Below are 19,871 nucleotides of genomic sequence, written 5' to 3'. Positions count from 1 at the left end.
GTGGTCGTTCAAATAGAGGAGGCATGTGTCAGTGGAGTGGGACGTTCTGAAGCCAGATTGGAATTCGTATATTAGATTTTTTTCCGCCAGGTACTTTTCGACCTGTTCGTAGACTATTTTCTCCATGACTTTCGAGATGGAGGTAAGAATAGAAACAGGGCGGTAATTGCCTGGGTCTAATTTGCTGCCCTTTTTGTGCAGAGGGGTCACTCTCGCAATTCCTTGGGGACGTGCCCCTGTTTTATAGAGAGGTTTATTATGTGTGTGATGACTGGGGTGATGGCGGCTGCTGCGTCTCTGAGGAATTTGGAGGGGATGTTGTCATGGCCAGTGGCCTTGTTAGGTTGGAGGGCGCTCAATTTTTTTAGTACCTCATCGGTTGTTACCATTTCAAGTTTGAAGTCGTCTTTGTGGACCCCTAGGTTTTTGTAGTATGCTACTATGTGTTCTACCCCATAATGCCCTGAGTGGGAGGGTAGTTTGTTTACCAGTGTTGTGGCTAAAGCAGGGAACCACAATATTTTGCATACAAATTATGCAGAATGTAATATCATAACTGTCTATTATTTTTCTTGCAATTGAGCCAATTTTCCTTAGGTACGGTTTTGAGGTGCATGTTCAACAGAATGTAGTATCAAAAACACGTTCACAAAAAGTATGGGTTACTGAATGCTGAACTGCACTGTTATAATCACTAAGCCACTGTAAGACCTTATCTGTGTACCTGTATCACTTGTCTCTGCTGCCCTTTGATAAAAAAAACTTCTGTACGTCCATTTTCCTTGTGACATATTTCAGTTAGTCACAGTAAAAGTAATAATAATAATAAATAATAATAATTCATTTAATTTAATTAATGGTAGTGTCTGGTTAGGAGTGAGGGATAATGGAGGTACTATCCAAGAGGGGGTCCGGGAGGGGGGGGTTTGAGCTGGAGCATATGTGTGTAGGGTTTTAGAAAATAGGTATTAGGGGTATATTATATACTAACATTTATATAATTGTAATTTCGCTGGATATACACTGTATACGGTTAAAATGTTATTATAGACTATTTTTGTTTTATCCTGTTTCTGTACTTGCATATATTTTAACCACCTTTACTGAAAGTTTCATTATGCATTGTGTGTTGAGTACTGACTTTTAATAATTTTTTGTTTTGCAATAATAAAAAAAAAAAAAAAAAAAAAATAATAATTCATTTAATTTATATAGCGCTTCTCAATAACCCGAAGTCGCTGACAGTAGTCGGGAGCAGGGGTACAAACAAAGAAACGAAAGCAAAGAAACAAAAACAAAACAACAAAGAAACAAAAACAAAAGGAACATGAGACCATGGGGGGAACGGGGGAGACAGCCTGATGGCACAAAAAAAAGACTGGAGACATATCAATCAGGTTGGAGGGGAGGGGGGGGTTTAGGGGTGGGGGGGGTTGAAGGCAAGGGAGAACAGGTGGGTTTTGAGGCGAGCTTTGAAGGTGGAGAGTGTAGGGGAGTCTCTGATGGACTGGGGGAGGGAGTTCCAGAGTCGGGGTGCAGTGCGAGAGAAGGCCCGATCTCCGAAGTTTTTATCTCCGAAGTTTTTAAGCTTGGATGTCGGGACAGTGAGGGAGGCAGTGGAGGAGGACCGGAGGGAACGGGTGGGGTGGTAGGGGAGAAGGAGATCAGTCAGGTAGGGGGGGGCCAGGCTGTGGAGGGCTTTGAAGGTGAGGAGTAGTGTTTTAAAGTTAATGCGGTGTTTGATCGGGAGCCAGTGGAGGGAGTGGAGGACAGGAGTGATGTGTTCGCAGGACCGGGTGTTAGTGAGGAGGCGGGCGGCTGAATTTTGGACCATTTGCAGTTTATGGAGGGAGCGGGAGGTGATACCAGTGAGGAGGGAGTTGCAGTAGTCCAGGCGGGAGGAGATGAAGGCGTGAATGAGGGATTCAGCAGCGGGGGGGAGAGGCAGTGACAGATTTTTGCGATGTTGCGGAGGTGAAAGTAGGATGTTTTCACGATGGAGCGGACGTGGGGGTCAAATGAGAGGGTGGGGTCAAGGAGGACACCAAGGTTGCAGACTAGGGGGGAGGGGGTGATGGTGGAGTCGTTGATGGTGAGTGTGATGGGTCCGGATCTGGTGAGGGTGGTTTTGGTGCCAATGATGAGAAGTTCAGTCTTGTCACTGTTCAGTATGAGGAAGTTGTGGGTCATCCAAGTTTGGAGTTCGGTGATGCATGATTCGATGTGACTGAGCTGTGGGGGGATTGTGTACTGATGTAGATTTGGGTGTCGTCAGCGTAACAGTGGAAGTTGAGGTGGTATTTGCGGATGATGTGACCAAGGGGGAGAATGTAGCAGATGAAGAGCAGGGGGCCAAGGACTGAGCCTTGGGGGACCCCCTGTGTGACTGGGGAGGGGGAGGAGGTGTGGCCGTAGAGGGAGATGAATTGGTGTCTGTCAGTGAGGTAGGAGGAGAACCAGTCAAGTGCTGTGCCCTCAACACCCAGTTGGTGCAGCCTTTTGAAAAAAGTCACCTAAAAGTGAGATAATTGACAATATCAAAACATGCTAGGGCTGTACCGAATAGTTTGAAGCTTCGTTCATAATGTTGACATTCAAATTCTAAATCAACATAAAAAAAATTAATTATAAAAAAATATATATATATTTCTTTCAATTTTTCTATTTTAATTGCCAATGCCATACCAAAACGACGCCCCTGAGTGCATGGGAGTGAGCGCTAGAAGGTCATGTACCTCACAGACTGTTCCCTGAGCAAACTTCTCACTGTTTAACCTGACACGTTGAACAGCCAACACGGTATTATTCACAGCAATACAGAAAGACTTTTGCTGCTAGTGCATATTGTGGAAAAATCATATGTTCACCCTCTTACATTCATGCATTTGTCAGTTCCCGCATCAACTACTGTAACTCTCTGCTGGCAGGCCTTCCCTCCAAAACCATCCAGAGGTTACAGCCTGTGTCCTCACCAAAACCCGGAAAACACAACACATCACCCCAGTCCTCCATTCCCTTCACTGGCTGCCAATAAACCAGCGTATCAGCTTCAAGGTTCTCCTGCTGGTCTACAAGGCGATAAATCACTCCGGCCCGACCTACCTCCAGGACCTCCTCTCCCCTCAACATGCATCCAGGTCACTCAGGTCTAGCAGTCAAAACCTCCTCGCCATCCCACGCACTAGGCTGTCAACCATGGGGCACCGTGCCTTTTCAGCTGCCAGGGTCCATCAAGGCCTCAGACTCCCTTGCTGCCTTCAAGGCCAGCCTTAAAACCATATCTTACTCTGCCTTCCACTAGGGCCTGTTTTTTAATCTGCTCATATGTTTTATGTATTTAAAAAAATATGTTTTTATGTTTTATACCTTTTTATTCTTATGTTTTTATTTGATTAATTTTAATGCTTTCATGTTTTAAACCTTTTTTTCCTGCTGTGAAGCACCTTGAGATCTCACTGAGTTTAAAGTGTGCTATATAAATTAAATCTATTATTATTATTATTATTATTATTATTATTATTATTATTATTATTATTATTATTATTATTATTATTATTATTATTATTATTATTATTATTATTATTATTATTATTATTATTATTATTATTATTATTATTATTATTATTATTATTATTATTATTATTATTATTATTATTATTATTATTATTATTATTATTATTATTATATTATTGTGCATTATGCAATATTTAGTGTAATATTCCTTTTGTGAGGTTTCTGTCCTTGCTCACCTACTCGCTCTGTTCCTTTAAACCACCTCGCTCTGTTTTCCATTTGTTTCTGTTAATCATTTCATTCCCCCATTCACACGCTTCTTCCCAGAGACGTCGTTGATTGGTTCTCTCCCGTCCACACGCTTTTCAATCACATCCCCCAGCTGTCACTGCTTGTCAATCAATCAATCCCGTATTATTTATACCCCGTTTCCCCCCCCCGTTTTTGTTGGATCGTTTTGATATTTTCTGTTTGCATTCGCCGTTCCTGCTGCTGCTGTTGTTCCCTGTGCTTTACCTCCAGGATATCCAAGAAGCCTTCCTCTTGGACACCTTTTTCCCCGTGGCGATGCGCTCGCTCCGCTGCTGTTCCAGCGCTCTTTACGCACAACGCCTGGGTGAGTTTTTAATGACTGTCTTTGATCAAATTCCGTTTTCGTGTGTTTTTATAACACTGAAGATTACCACCTTTTTATCAGACAGTCACTCACCCAGCGGTTGCCTTTTTGATTGTTTCACTGGGATAATATTTTGACCTAACATCTCCCACTGTGTGTTTATCACACCGAAGATATTATCACATTGGATTGTATTTTGGACTTCGCTCTCAGTGTCTATTTTTGCACAGAAGATATTTTTCACTTGGGATTGTGTTTTGGAACATTGCTCACTGTGTGTGTTTACACGAAGATTAGTTCACTTGGATAACTTTTGTTTTTGGGTACAAGTCACCTCTCCTGTTCTCCTGCTCGTTCTACCTGCACCCTGTGTTGACTCGCTCCCTCTCTCTCTCTCTCGGTCCCGCATCACCTCGGAGATTCTGCCGAGAGAAGTCTGCAGAGCGGCTCTGACGTCAGCATCTGCTACCCCCTACTACCACCTCGGGAGAAGCTGCAGAGCAGCAGAACATTTTCATCCTTGCTTGAATTCCTGTCTTGTTTAGACTCTTCCTATTCTATGCTGTTTAATTAGTCTCAATAAACAAGCCCCTGTTTTTGGCAACTCTGAATCCTACTCTCTTGTGTCGTTGCGTTTGGGGTCGGTGTCAAACCATAACATTACGATCCAACCAAAATGACGACCCCAGCCGACACAGAGAGGGTCAGAACCGCACTTGCTAATCAAGTCGAGTTGACCAGGGATCACAGTCACCAACTAGAGAGGGCTGCGGCTGCGGTGCAGGATCTCAGGGAACAGGTCCTGCCTATTCAAGGGTCAATGGCCGCTCTGGCGGTACAACAATCCGGTATTCTCGCTCAGCTTCACTCGCTGAGCGACACCGTTAATGCTTTACTTCCTTCACATCCTTCAGGAGCGTTCACCGCAGCCCCAGCAGATCCCGCACCTCGGGAACCCCGTCTCTCCGTCCCACGGCTGTTCGACGGCAATCCCGAGGAGTGTGCCACATTCATCATGCAATGTGAGTTGGTTTTCCGTCATCAACCAAGCCATTTTACTGCTCGAGGGTCCCAAGTGGCTTATATGACGAACTTGCTTTCAGGCCATGCTGCCCAGTGGGTCACTTCCTCCTGGGCAATGGATGCAGATTTTGTTTTCTCCTATCCAGACTTCGTGGCGGAGCTCCGCAGAGTGTTCCACCATCCAGCCCGAGGTCTGGACCCTGGAGCCCGGTTGGGGACTTTCCGACAGGGGAGCGGCAGGGTGACGGACTATGTCCTGGAGTTTCGACTGGCGGCGGTGGAGAGTGGATGGAACGACCCTGCACTTCGCCTAACCTTCTTGAGGGGGCTCAGTGACGCAGTCCGGGACCAGCTCGCTACCAGGGAGTTGCCCGACTCCCTCGAGGACCTGTTTAGCCTCGTCATCCGCATCGACGGATGCCTCCTGGAGAGAAGGCGCGAGAGGACCCGACTGTTACCCCCTGAGGTACCCCGGATTCCCTGGACGCATGACGTCACTCCTGGACGCCCTGTCCTCAACGCTACTGGTGGTAGCAGGCCTCCCCGTTCGGTTCGCGAGGAGGAACCCATGCAGCTGGGACGCTCTCATCTGAGCCAGGCGGAGCGTGAGGCAAGGCTCAGGTCCGGTCTCTGCCTCTACTGCGGAGGTGCGGGACACCGAATCGCCGACTGCCCCACCCGGCCAAAAGATCAGGCTCGCCGAGACCCCGGGAGATCCTGGTGAGCCGTTTTTCCCATTCCCAGCGCCGCGCACCACCTGACCATCTGATGAGCGTCACCCTGGCCTGGGGGGACCAACGTGCCACGGTGGAGGCCCTCATCGACTCTGGGGCAGACGAGAATTTCCTCGACTTCGAGTTCGCTACCCGAGCCAACATTCCACTTGAGGACCTTGTGAGGCCCTTGGAGATCTTCTCGTTGGACCAACACCGCCTGGCCGACATCTCTCAACGCACCGGCCCAGTCGTGCTGACCATCGCTGGGAACCACGTCGAGAGAATCCAGTTCCTCATCACCCAATCCCCCCTTGTCCCGGTGGTCCTGGGTAGGCCCTGGCTCGCGCTGCACGAGCCCCACATCGCCTGGTCCTCCGGTACCATCAAGGGCTGGAGCTCCTCCTGTCACGCCCTGTGTCTGCAGGCGGCGTCCTGTCCCCCGCCCCGGAGGCCCGCTGGTGAGTTGCCTCCGGACCTCTCGTCCATACCTCCCGAGTACCACGACCTCTTGGAGGTTTTCAGTAAATCCAGGGCTCAGGCCCTTCCACCTCACCGCCCCTATGACTGCGCCATCGACCTCCGCCAAGGGGCTCCCCTTCCCGGCAGCCGCCTCTACAGTCTGACCGTTCCGGAGAAGAAAGCGATGGATCTCTACATCTCTGAGTCATTGGAAGCAGGACTCATTCGGCCTTCCTCCTCCCCGGTGGCGGCCGGTTTCTTCTTTGTTGGTAAGAAGGATGGGGACCTGCGACCCTGCATCGACTATCGTCAGCTCAACGAGATCACCATCAAAAACAAGTACCCTCTACCTCTCATGAGCTCCACCTTCGAGCCACTGACCCAGGCCTCGTTCTTCACCAAGCTGGACCTCCGGAGTGCCTACCATCTTGTCCGTATCCGTGAGGGCGATGAATGGAAGACCGCCTTCAAGACCCCCAGGGGCCACTACGAGTACCTAGTGATGCCGTTCGGCCTCACCAACGCCCCGGCGGTATTCCAGGCACTCATGAACGACGTCCTTCGTGACATGCTGGAGGTGTTCGTGGTGGTGTACCTGGACGACATTCTCATCTTCTCCAGGACCCTCGAGGAACACATCCAGCATGTCCGCCGTGTGCTGGAGCGCCTCCTCCACAATCGGCTCTTCGTCAAGGCGGAGAAGTGCCGTTTCCACGCCGACTCCGTCGACTACCTGGGCTTCATCGTTGAGAAGGGCTTGACCCGAGCGGATCCTCGCAAGATCCAAGCTGTGGAGGATTGGCCTGAACCCACCACTCGGAAGGAGTTACAGAGTTTCCTCGGGTTCGCCAACTTCTACCGAAGGTTCATCCGGAACTACAGTCAAGTGGCGGAGCCACTTACCAAGCTGACCTCCCCCGCTCTGCCGTTCGACTGGTCCCCAGCGGCATGCGCTGCGTTCCGCTCCCTCAAGAAGAGGTTCACTTCCGCCCCTATCCTGCTCCACCCTGACCCCAAGAGACAGTTCATTGTGGAGGTGGACGCCTCGGATACTGGCCTGGGCGCTGTCCTATCCCAACGTTCTCTTTCGGACCGTAAGGTGCATCCTTGCGCCTTCTACTTGCGTCGCTTCCTCCCTGCCGAGAGGAACTACGACACCGGCAATCGGGAGCTGCTGGCGGTCGTGGCTGCGTTGGAGGAGTGGCGTCATTGGCTAGAGGGTGCCGAGGAGCCTTTTACCATCTGGACGGACCACAAGAACCTGACGTTCATCCGCGCTTCCAGGCGCCTCAACGGTCGGCAGGCGAGATGGGCCAGTTTCCTCAGTCGGTTCGACTTCTCGCTGACCTTCCGCCCCGGTTCCCGCAACACGAAGGCCGACTCCCTGTCCCGGTTACACTCCAAGGGGGCTCCACCCTCTGAGGACCCTACTCCCATCCTCCCGGAGGCCCGAGTGGTTGGAGCCATCACCTTGGGCATCGAGGGTGTGGTTAGGCGTGCCCTACGCTTCCAGCGTGCTCCTAGCAACGTCCCTATGCATCGTCTCTTCGTCCCCGACTCTGCCCGGTCCCGGGTACTGCTTTGGGGCCATACCAGCCGGTTCGCCTGCCACCCTGGCGTCCATCGCACGTTCTCCTTCCTGGCTCGTCGTTTCTGGTGGCCCACCTTGCGGAACGACGTCAAGGAGTTCGTATTGGCCTGCGCGGTCTGTGCCCGCAGCAAGGCCTCTCACCAGGCACCCTCCGGGCTCTTGCAGCCACCTCCCGTTCAGAGCCGTCCGTGGTCACATGTGGCGCTGGACTTCGTCACAGGTCTGCCCTCCTCCCAGGGGAACACCTGCCTTCTGACCGTGGTGGATCGATTCAGCAAGGGGGTTCACCTCGTGGCCCTTTCCAAGCTTCCCTCGGCGGCCGAGACGGCGGACCTCCTGACTCACCACGTGTTCCGCCTTCATGGGTTTCCCCAGGACATCGTCTCTGACCGGGGGCCCCAGTTCACCTCCCAGGTATGGCGGGCCTTTTGCAAGGGATTGGGGGCAACGGTCAGTCTTTCCTCTGGTTATCATCCCCAGACTAACGGGCAGACGGAGAGGATGAACCAGAGCGTGGAGTCTGCTCTTCGGTGTGTGGCAGCCGAGAGACCGGCATCCTGGAGCCGTTTCCTTCCCTGGGTTGAATACTCCATCAATTCAATGGTCAGTTCCGCCACCGGCCTCTCACCCTTTGAGGTTTCCCTGGGCTACCAACCCCCTCTTTTCCCCGCACAGGAGGCGGAAGTGGCAGTTCCCTCCGTGCAGGTCCACCTCGACCGCTGCCGACGAGTTTGGGAGATCACCAGGACCGCGCTGCTCCGGACATCTGAGCGCGCCTGTCGTGGTGCCGACCGGCGCCGGGTTCCTGCGCCGACTTACCGCCCTGGGCAGAGGGTGTGGCTCTCCGCAAAGGACCTGCCGCTACGGTCCTCGGCCAAGAAACTCAACCCCCGTTTCGTCTGACCTTTCGAGGTCCTGAAGGTACTCAGTCCGGCGGCCCTGCGCCTGAAACTTCCTGCGTCCATGCACATCCACCCCGTGTTCCATGTCTCCCGGGTTAAGCCCGTCTCCCTCAGTCCCCTTATGCCTCCAGCTCCTGATCCTCCGCCTCCCGTGTTGGTGGATGGTCACCCCCAGTGGCAGGTCCGCCGGTTGATGGGCGTTCGTCGGTGGGGCCGGGGGTTCCAATACCTGGTAGACTGGGAGGGTTACGGTCCTGAGGAGCGTAGCTGGGTCTCCCGGCAGCTCATCGTGGATCCCAGCTTGATCACTGACTTCCATCGTGCCCATCCTGACGAGCCGGGTCGGCCTGGTCGCCGGGTGGCTCCCGTGGAGGAGGGGGTACTGTGAGGTTTCTGTCCTTGCTCACCTACTCGCTCTGTTCCTTTAAACCACCTCGCTCTGTTTTCCATTTGTTTCTGTTAATCATTTCATTCCCCCATTCACACGCTTCTTCCCAGAGACGTCGTTGATTGGTTCTCTCCCGTCCACACGCTTTTCAATCACATCCCCCAGCTGTCACTGCTTGTCAATCAATCAATCCCGTATTATTTATACCCCGTTTCCCCACTCAAGTTTTGTTGGATCGTTTTGATATTTTCTGTTTGCATTCGCCGTTCCTGCTGCTGCTGTTGTTCCCTGTGCTTTACCTCCAGGATATCCAAGAAGCCTTCCTCTTGGACACCTTTTTCCCGTGGCAACGCGCTCGCTCCGCTGCTGTTCCAGCGCTCTTTACGCACAACGTCTGGGTGAGTTTTTAATGACTGTCTTTGATCAAATTCCGTTTTCGTGTGTTTTTATAACACTGAAGATTACCACCTTTTTATCAGACAGTCACTCACCCAGCGGTTGCCTTTTTGATTGTTTCACTGGGATAATATTTTGACCTAACATCTCCCACTGTGTGTTTATCACACCGAAGATATTATCACATTGGATTGTATTTTGGACTTCGCTCTCAGTGTCTATTTTTGCACCGAAGATATTTTTCACTTGGGATTGTGTTTTGGAACATTGCTCACTGTGTGTGTTTACACGAAGATTAGTTCACTTGGATAACTTTTGTTTTTGGGTACAAGTCACCTCTCCTGTTCTCCTGCTCGTTCTACCTGCACCCTGTGTTGACTCGCTCCCTCTCTCTCTCTCTCGGTCCCGCATCACCTCGGAGATTCTGCCGAGAGAAGTCTGCAGAGCGGCTCTGACGTCAGCATCTGCTACCCCCTACTACCACCTCGGGAGAAGCTGCAGAGCAGCAGAACATTTTCATCCTTGCTTGAATTCCTGTCTTGTTTAGACTCTTCCTATTCTATGCTGTTTAATTAGTCTCAATAAACAAGCCCCTGTTTTTGGCAACTCTGAATCCTACTCTCTTGTGTCGTTGCGTTTGGGGTCGGTGTCAAACCATAACACCTTTACTCCTATACAATAAACCAGCTTACTGGCATAAATTCTCTAGCGTAAAGAGAGCATGTTTTGTCTGGAAGGTCCTGATGCAGCTTATCAGTATATTCATCCTGCACTGTTATCTTGTGAGAACTGCCTGACTTTCTTCCTGTATGCAAAACCTTGATTTCTTTTAAGGCTGAAAGTATCCTTGGCCTTGTGCCTCACTTCTTAGATTATCTTCCACTCTCTGTACAGAACTGAGAGTCTGTGCACAGAATAAACTATCTTTCTTTCCTATTTCTCTTAAATTCACCGGACTTGGTCAAATTATTTTCCACAGCATGCGTGACAACCTCCTAACTGCTATTTTGGTGCTTCTATTTTCTTAGTTAAACTGAACGTTTAAAACCAATTCTGTGGTTTCCAAAGAAATACACGTGCACCAGTTGGAAAAAATAAGTATTAATCTTAATTGCTAGAAAAGCTTTCCTGAAAATGGTTTTCAAACAACAGATGGGTTGGAATTAAAATGCTGCTACCAGAACTCTGCAGAATGAACTAACATTCTATTTCGGAACCCGCTGTTCTATTTTGGAATGCCTATCTCACCTCTAAATGGTGCGTGAAGCCAGAGACTCCCTTTGGAATCAGCAAGGCTGGGTAGACAGGCAGACATGCAGATACCCATCAGAAACGACACCACCCTCTACAATTACAGGGGGGAGAGAGAGAGAGAGAGAGAGAGAGAGAGAGAGAGAGAGAGAGAGAGAGAGAGAGAGAGAGAGAGAGGAGAGGGAGAGGGAGAGGGAGAGGGAGAGGGAGAGGGAGAGGGAGAGGGAGAGGGAGAGGGAGAGGGAGAGAGAGAGAGAGAGAGAGAGAGAGAGAGAGAGAGAGAGAGAGAGGGAGGGAGGGATAGAGAGGAGAGAGAGGGATAGAGAGGAGAGAGGGATAGAGAGGAGAGAGAGGGATAGAGAGGAGAGAGGGGGGGGGGGGGGGTAGAACGAGAGAGGGGGGGCAGAAAGAGCAGAACTGATAAAGTCACACAATCTCACCTAATTACATTTTAGCATACGGCCAGACAGAAACATTACCATATTAACAGACAGAGGTGGACAAAGAAGCAAAACAAAAGACTGCACTTTAATGACAATAAAACGGCAGAAATAGCTGGAATAAAATGGAAGCTGAGGAGCACGTGAACTCTGCTCGCCAAAGTCCTTAGTTCGGTGCCGAGGGATTTGCGGCCGATAGTGCTGACTCACTAATCCTGCTGCTACCCAGCGCTCTAACAGCTGAGGCTCCGCGGGACAGAGCCCTCAATCGGGATAATTGGATTGACTTTTCAGAAGTGTGCAAGGCAGGACATGGCTATCGAATAGTGGAGGGTATTGGGAAAGGTGGAGAGTTAGCATACAATAGGGCTTGGGAAGTGGGTGGGGTGTATGGATGCGGGTTGCCACCTTTGCTGGGTTACTTTGGCGGTGGACATAGAGGGGTGTAATATTTTCGAGACGTCCAAGCCATCTTTTATTAAAAAGATCTGCTTGTCAACAACACACAGTCAACCTCTACAGTTAAGAGGCTTCGTGACCTTATGTTCCCAAGCCCCAAGGGAACTATAAAATAAGGAAGAGTCATTATGTCAGAACACCAGCGTTCTATGCTCTTCTTGGTGCCAGTTCTAGTATTGAAGCCTATTATGGGAGATACATACATGGAGAAGCAAAATATACCAGCTATTTGAGGAAATATACATCAACCAACATATCAAACGTTAGCAAGTTAACAATGCAACAAATTGACGATGATTCTGAACTCCACGGTAAATAACCTTGATATGACATTTATGTGTCATAGTCATATTATCTCATAAGCGAGGAGATCGCTGATTCCATTTAACTCAATGTCGGCCGTAACTGAAAGTGTTCACACTTGGCACCGGTGTGCGTTCTCGCGCTACACAGTGACGTAATGACCCTTCCTTCTGTTATAGTGTCCTTGCCAAACCCTAACTAACCAGGTAGCCTAATGTCACCAAAGCCACCATTTGTCGTGGATCACTTTGGTTCACTGTGTGCATTGAGAGGCAGGTTATTGGGTTAAAATATTTGAAAAGGTTTCGAAGTCGAATCTCAGAACTCGCGACTCTGTCCATTCCTCCGCTTTGTACATTTTCTATTTCAGCAATTTCTCAATGCAAGTTGATGCAAATGATCCACCAGACACATTTAACCTAACAAAGGCTTTTGGTGCAGGTGTATTGAGATATGATCTCTGCTTCGAGTGGCTGTTGGAGTGTTGGGAATATTGACCAGCAATTCCAAAAACTATGGCTCTTTAGGAATTTATCAGCTGTTGTATCTAATGCTACCTAGATGGGGGTGGAGGGTTAACCAACATCTCATTACCTAAAGTACCTGGTGTGATTATCTATCAGTGAAGATAAGGCCAGTGGTATGTCAGCTAGCCAGTTGGGGGATGGGAAATGGCTCAACTCCTCAATAACTATGGCTCTGGATATGTATTGGCTGTCAGTGGAAGTGTACCTATGAGAGTATGACACTTTTTCTGTCTACTCTGTAAGTAGCATTATGATTCATGAAGCTATTATAACATACCGAGTCGACAACATGTTAAAGTAGTTGTATGTATTAGACTTCTGAGTAGATTAGATAAGTAGCCTGTAGCCAGCGGGGGATGGGACCCTGTCTGTCTGAGCTGTGAATCTGGATCAAGGATGAATAAGAAGTAAGTAGGGGAGAGTGGGGTGAGCAGTGCCAATTTGTACTTAAAGTGCCTTTAAAGCAAGGGGATTACAGTAATGCCTCCAACTAAAATATGTACATATAGTTTAGGATGTTGTGCATCCCTGGGGACAATCACTTTGGATCTTAAATAAACTGTTTCAGAAATATAGCTTTAGAAAAAAAAGTGGTTTTGTGGCACAACTTGCCCCCGGTGCAAGGTAAATTGTGACATTAGAGAGAATACACTGGGGTAAATTGTGCCATTGATAATTTTACGTAAAACAGATCATTTTAATCTCAAAGGCGGTAAAAGCATCCTGCAGATCTTCATCTCCTTTCCAACCTGACGTATAGTCTTCCCCTGTTGCACCTCTTTCACTGCTCTTTCCAACTTTGAAAAGAAACCCTGTCTGTCTTCCGTTTGTATATCTGCGTGTCATGATGGATTTTGGTCTAAAATTAAGAATATCACATTCAGATTCAGATTCAGATTCCTTTATTGAGCCATTTGTGTAAAACACATTGGTAATTGTTGCAGCAATACAGTGTATGCATTTTCTTTTCTTTTTTCACAGTAAACAACAACACCAACACAGGACAAGAAACAGTGCAGTGGAGGATTAATCAATAAAATACATAGAGCAATAGAGCTGGGCCGTTAACGGCGTTAACGTGCTGCGTTAACGCTATACTAGTATCGCGCGATAATATAATTAACGCATTAATCTAAAAAAAAAAAAAAAAAAAATGTTTTTTTTTTTTTTTTTTTTACATTTTTTTTTCTACCTTTATTTACCCAGGGTAGGTTCGCTAAGCACAGATGTTCTTTTCCATTCACACCTGGGAGCTGCCCAGTACAACCACAGTTGACACCATTGGCCACTGAGCAACTCCACTGGAGCAGTTGATTCAAGCCATGTCACATAGTTCAAGTTTGAAATGATTCTTTCTGTTTTGCTCCTGAGAGTGTGCTAGATACTGTACTGTACTGGTAATATTATGTATTTGTGTTAACTTCTGAATAAAACAACTTATTAAACACAAGTACATCTTATTGAACATTATTTTGATATTTCATTACCAATTATCATAGCAAAACAGCTTTTTCAAACAGTCTGTAATGCATTTAGGAAACGGGAGATGGGCTCATGGTGTAATGGGCCACCTGGCCTGAGAAACGTAAGGAGGAAAGTAAAAGTAAGGACTTACTTCTGGTCATTATTTGGGTAGAACACACATATTTTGAATGCCTTCGGCATTTTTTTTTTTTTTTTTTTTAGCCATTTTAATCTAGATTAATCTAGATTAAATCCAGGATTGCAGATAGATTAATCTAGATTAAAAAGATTAATCTATGCCCACCTCTAATATATATATATATATATATATAAAGTGAAGAGTGCAGAGTTCCAGTAAGGACTAGTGCAGTGCTGTCAGTGTCATTGTGCCAGTGTCACTTGGGGGCAGAGGGGGGGGGGGGGGGGGACCTGAGGCATTGATCAGCCTGGCGGCTGAGGGGAAGAAGCTCAGTCTGTGATGAGCTTTCACAGCCTTTGGGATCCTCAGCCTTCTCCCAGAGGGGAGCAGGGTGAAGAGGCTGTGACCGGGGTGGGATGGGTCGGCCATGATCTTCCTCGCCCTCTTCAGCGCCCTGGAGTCGTGCAGGGACCTGAGGGAGGGCAGGGGACAGCCGATCACCCTCTCCGCGGAGCGAATCACCCGCTGCAGCTTGGCGAGATCTTTTGCCGCTGCAGCGGGGAACCAGGAGATGATGGAGTGGGTGAGGATGGACTCAATGATGGCCGTGTAGAATTGGGCCATCATGGTCCTCTGCAGTTTATATTTGTTTAACTGCCGGAGGAAGAACATCCTCCCCTGGGCCTTCTTGAGCAGGCCCGTGATGTTGAGCTCCCACTTCAAATCCCGGGAGATGGTCATGCCGAGGAAGACTCCACGGAGGCCACCTGAGTGCCTCCCAGTATGATGGGAGGGGGCAGGGCTGCTTTCTTCCTGAAGTCCACTACCATCTCCACTGTCTTTTGAGCATTGAGCTCCAGGTTGTTGCAGCTGCACCAGCTCTGCAGCCTCTCAATCTCCCTCCTATAGGCCGACTCGTCCCCCCTGGAGATGAGACCCACCAGGGTGGTGTCGTCAGCGAATTTCAGGAGTTTGACCGAGGGGTGGAGAGAGGCACAGCTGTTGGTGTACAGCAGGGCTATTCAACTGGCGGCCCGCGGGCCAGATCCGGCCCGCGGGATGATTCTGACCGGCCCGCCAAAGATTACATGATAATAAAAATAAATTAAAAAAAATTAAAAAAAAATATTTTTTTTAAATATCTTTTATTATTTTATTTTTTTTTACTTTTTTTTTTATGTCAACGTTAACACGCACAATTGAGCCAAAAGTCACTCAATTAATGACAGATTTCATTGATAAATTGAGGGAAAACTTGATGAATTTGACATGTCCAGATAATTGATGCATTTTGTGAGCAACCCATTTGCCAATGTAGCTGCTATTTCCACAAAGGGACAAGAGTTCCTTGCATCACTTCACATTGATGAAGGTCTCCTGCAACTTGAAATAATTGACATGCAAGCATCATCTGCTCTGAAGCAGGCACTTGAGAATGAATCCACCACAACATTTTGGATAAAGTGTATTCATGTCAAGACATTCCCCAAAATAAAAACGCTGGCAATATCTGTGCTAACAATGTTTGGCTCAACATACACCTGTGAATCCAGTTTCTCTCACATGAATGCCATTAAAACAAGCAACCATGCCTCCTTGACAAATGAGCATTTGCATCACTGTTTGCGGGTAGCCCTCACTTCCTATGAACCCTCTTTCTCTGCCATTGCCCAGTCAAAGAAGTGCAATCGCTCTCATTAGATGTGTGTATGTAGGCTAGGCCTGTCTGCCCCCCACCCCCCTGATGTTTGAGAGTTAAGAGTGGACAATAAGTGCTAATAAGATGCTGTGATTTGCTGTTGTTGCACAGACATGAAGCACTTTTTCATAAGCTCAGCTGCACCATAAATGTGTTTTTTTGTTCAAGTGTTGATGTTAGAATGTTCATATGCACATCATGCACTTACTTGTTTGTTTTTTATTTTATTTTTATATTGAAATGTTGAAGAGGAGATGTTGCAGTTGTTGCACATAAATTAAGCACTTTTTTTTAAAAGTATACTACTTTTGCAATGTAGTTAAAGGGGATCTTATAAATGGCCTTTTTCAGTGTTTAGCATTGTTTCCTAGCTATGTGGACTTATATTAATATGATCTATGTCTCTAATTCTCATATTGGCGCATTCTTCCAATTCTCCTCTCACAATATTCACCCTCACTGAACTGAGTCATCTGAAAATGTGCTGATTTGTGATGTCAGAGAGACACTGCTGCATGATAATCAGCTGAGTTTCCACACAGTTTCCACAGTGGTTGGAGCCCAGGCTCAAAACGTGTTTTTGAGTACTTGATTAGAAATACAAAACAATGAATTAAAAAAAATATATATTACAGAGGTGTTCCATAAACCCACAGGAATTGTGTAAAAGTGCCCAAATAGTGAAAGAAATAGTAAAATAGTTCCCCTTTAAATAAAAGTTGTGAAAATGTGGTTGCGTGTTGTGTCAAGTGTACATATATTCATAGCACGGGGAGGCGCGTGGCAGTCCGGCCCCTGGCCCCTTGGGTTTCTGACAATGTGGCCCCCTGAACAATTTAGTTGAATAGCCCTGGTGTACAGGGAGAACAGTAGTGGGGACAGGACGCAGCCCTGCGGGGAACCGGTGCTGGTGGACCTAGAGCTGGAAATGCTCTTCCCCAGCCTCACCCACTGAGACCTGTTGGACAGGAAGTCCGTAATCCACCTGCGAGTAGAGGCCGGCACCTGCAGCAGGGATAGCTGGTGCTCCAGGATGGGTGGAAGGATAGTGTTGAAGGCCGAGCTGAAGTCCACATACAAGATCCTGACATAGTTGCCCGCGCAGTCCAGATGTTCCAGCGTGTAGTGCAGAGCCATGTTCACAGCATCCTCTGTGGATCTGTTGGCTCTGTACGCGAACTGTAGCGGGTCCAGCACAGGATCAGTAATGAGCTTCAGGTGGGCCAGGACAAAGCATAGTGATCAAATGTAAGAATAAAATTTACAATAACAATAAAATACAATAAAGTAATATATAAAGTTAATAATTATAAGTTGGGGCAACTTAACAAACAGAACACCTGGCACAACTTAACCCAGGCCCTTTGGCACAAATCACCCCAAGCCTACCATTTTGAAAAAAATGCATCCCCCAGCTGTTTTGAGCTAGCATCATGCTAACTGTATAGACTCATGGTGTAGCTTACTAAAGCACTAAAACATGTGTGAACTGTTTTCAAAGTTGTCTATAATTGTTAATTGTTATAACACAGCAGTAAAAAAAACCTTGATCATACAAATGTTACTTTATGTTTTTTGAACTTAAATGTGCTTACCTCTCAAGCCAGGTGTCTCCCTTCTCTGCAGGTTGAGTGAAATGGATGCCTCTTGAAAAATATGTTGTCACATGACCAACTTCTTCTATGGTTTTCTAGATAACAGGGGTGGCACTACTTGCCCCTTGGCACTACTTACCCCACTCTCCCCTACAGTGTTAAAGAAACACACCAACATTATGAGAAACGTGCTTATCGTCTTCTCAGATGGTAAGAAAATAGATACCGATTTCCTCTCTTGTGCATTCAGTAGAAAGCTATCCGGCTGCAAGCTAGCCTAGTTTAGCACAAATTAATGTAAGCGGATACTGACCACTATCCTAGCTGTTGGCCAAAAACACCTCTACCAGAGTTTTAATCTAGGCTAGTGGTCCATATCCACCTCCATTCATTTGTGCTAAGCTAGCCAGGGCTAGCTTGCATCTGGATTAATAGCTTTCTACTGAACGTAAGGAGAGTAAATTGGTACCTATCTTCTTGTCTGACTCTGGACAAGACAGTAAGTGCATTTCCAATAATGTTGGTGTGTTCCTTTAGCAAGCAGAGAGGAAAGTCCAGTGTTTTCTGTTATTGCTCTAAATCTACCCTCAGGCCATGAGGGTAACCAAACTATGTGCCTAATAGGGCTCTGGGTTTTGGCATAGCTATCAGTACTTGTTTATGGAGGGATATTATTAACCCTTTCACTGCCACACTACAGAAGGTTAACCCTTTACTATCAGTAATGATACACAGTAAATTTCGCAAAGTAAAATGTACTCAGTTTGAGTAAAATTTACTCTGCGAAATTTACTGTGTAGTAAAGGGTTAAGCTTCTGTAGTGCAGTGAAAGGGTTCACCTGCTGTTGTGTGGCAGTGAAAGGGTTAACCTTCTGTGTATTGTTGCAGTGAAAGGGTTAACCGTTTGGTAGTGCAGCAGTGAAAGGGTTACTGGTGCTGGTTGGCAGTCTGTATGTGGCTATAGTTTTTGAAATCCATATCAATCAACATCAAGGTAGCTACATCCATTATTTAAACGTCAAATCAATACAACATCTTACAATACTTGGCATGAGAGAAAGAATAAGCAAGTGAATATAATGATCTGTACACTGTACACCCCCCGGCTCTCTCCAGTGTCAGGCCTCTCTTCATGATACAAGTATCATTATTGTCGTCATTATTAAGTTGTAGCCAAAGTCTCTCCACCACAAGCTCAGTGTATTTCAGTCACGTGGCTATGAATGGCAGCCATTACCTGGACATATAGTGATTGAGTTAATCTCTTTAAATGCATTTGATATCCTGCGCCGGGATATTCCTGTTTTCCATGAACAAACCAATTTACAGAACGTCACTCTCTCTAACCCTCTTTCGAGCAGGCATGGTTACTTGTGATCCAGGCCAGGTTACTTGTGATCCTTCGTGATCAGAATACAAGTGGCCAAGTTAAGGATTATCTGTGCATTCAAACATGAAGCCAATAAAGGTCTTTGGGGGATAATCTTGACGAGTAGACATTGTTGTGGTACTGGTGAGGGGTGGGGTGGGGGAGGGGGTAGACAGAGGGCATCTGGCCAGGGAGCATGCTACTGACGTGACTGGGCTCATATGGGGAGCTTTTAGGTGTATTAAATTTAGTATCAAAGAAACTTGAGCGACTATAGGTACTGGCCATAGGGCTATTATAACGATGCCTATTGTAATATAGCCTAAGCAATTATAGGACTGGCGTGATTGGTGGGTGCAGTTCAGTGTGATCTATATTAGAGAGGAGCTTGAGTTATTAGGTTGGGTGGGGCAGGGGGGGGGGTAGAGGGGGTAGGGGCTGGTCGTCTTGGCGATCAGATTCCTGTGTGACTGGTCTTTATCGCCTGAGGGACAGGAGGTCACTGCAGCGTATAATAGCCATCTAGTATGTTGTGTGACGTCTATGGTGTAACAGTGATGAACAACACATCGAGTGCATGTGACATGTTAGGAAAATAAATGTGGTTTGGATTCAAAATTATTCTTCTACTTCTTGAAACATGATTATTTTCAGTATCATTATAGAAACAATTGACCTCCAATTATGATCATGTTTCCAATATGCCAAAAAACACAACACTGGATTAAAATTACAACCAAGTGAACCGCTCCTTTAACAGTAGTGTGTCTTTAGGGCACTGATGATGTGCTTCAATGTGTACAATATAATATTTGATTACTATGGCCGTCTTTGATTCTGCTAGTGTAGAGTTCAAGCCTCTGTTATTGATTTGTGTGTGTGCATGTGTACGTGCAATGCATTGTGTGCGTGTGTGCGTATATTCCAGATTCCATGCATATGTGTATTCCAGATCCACATGTGTGTGTTTGAAGTCTATTCTGCCCACAGCTTTCCTTTCATATCTCCTTCAAATATTCAT

The 19,871-nt window shown here is 47.2% G+C and overlaps 1 protein-coding gene across 1 annotated transcript in view; it reads left to right on the top strand.

Annotated features, from left to right (window-relative positions):
- Positions 1–3,034, top strand: part of LOC311240666 (semaphorin-6A-like) — a gene marked incomplete at its 3' end in the record, with an annotated part of 45,231 nt that extends 42,197 nt beyond the window's left edge. The window contains exon 4 of the mRNA XM_084329238.1: positions 2,893–3,034. Coding sequence (XP_084185364.1) covers positions 2,893–3,034 — 142 coding nt within the window. The remainder of the gene's footprint in view (positions 1–2,892) is intronic.
- Positions 3,035–19,871: the final 16,837 nt, after the last annotated feature.

The sequence above is a fragment of the Notolepis coatsorum genome (assembly GCF_963971535.1).
Source record: "Notolepis coatsorum genome assembly, chromosome: 14".
NCBI lineage: Eukaryota > Metazoa > Chordata > Actinopteri > Aulopiformes > Paralepididae > Notolepis > Notolepis coatsorum.
Note: the sequence above shows the minus strand (reverse complement) of the source record. Positions and strands in the feature narration are given on the sequence as shown.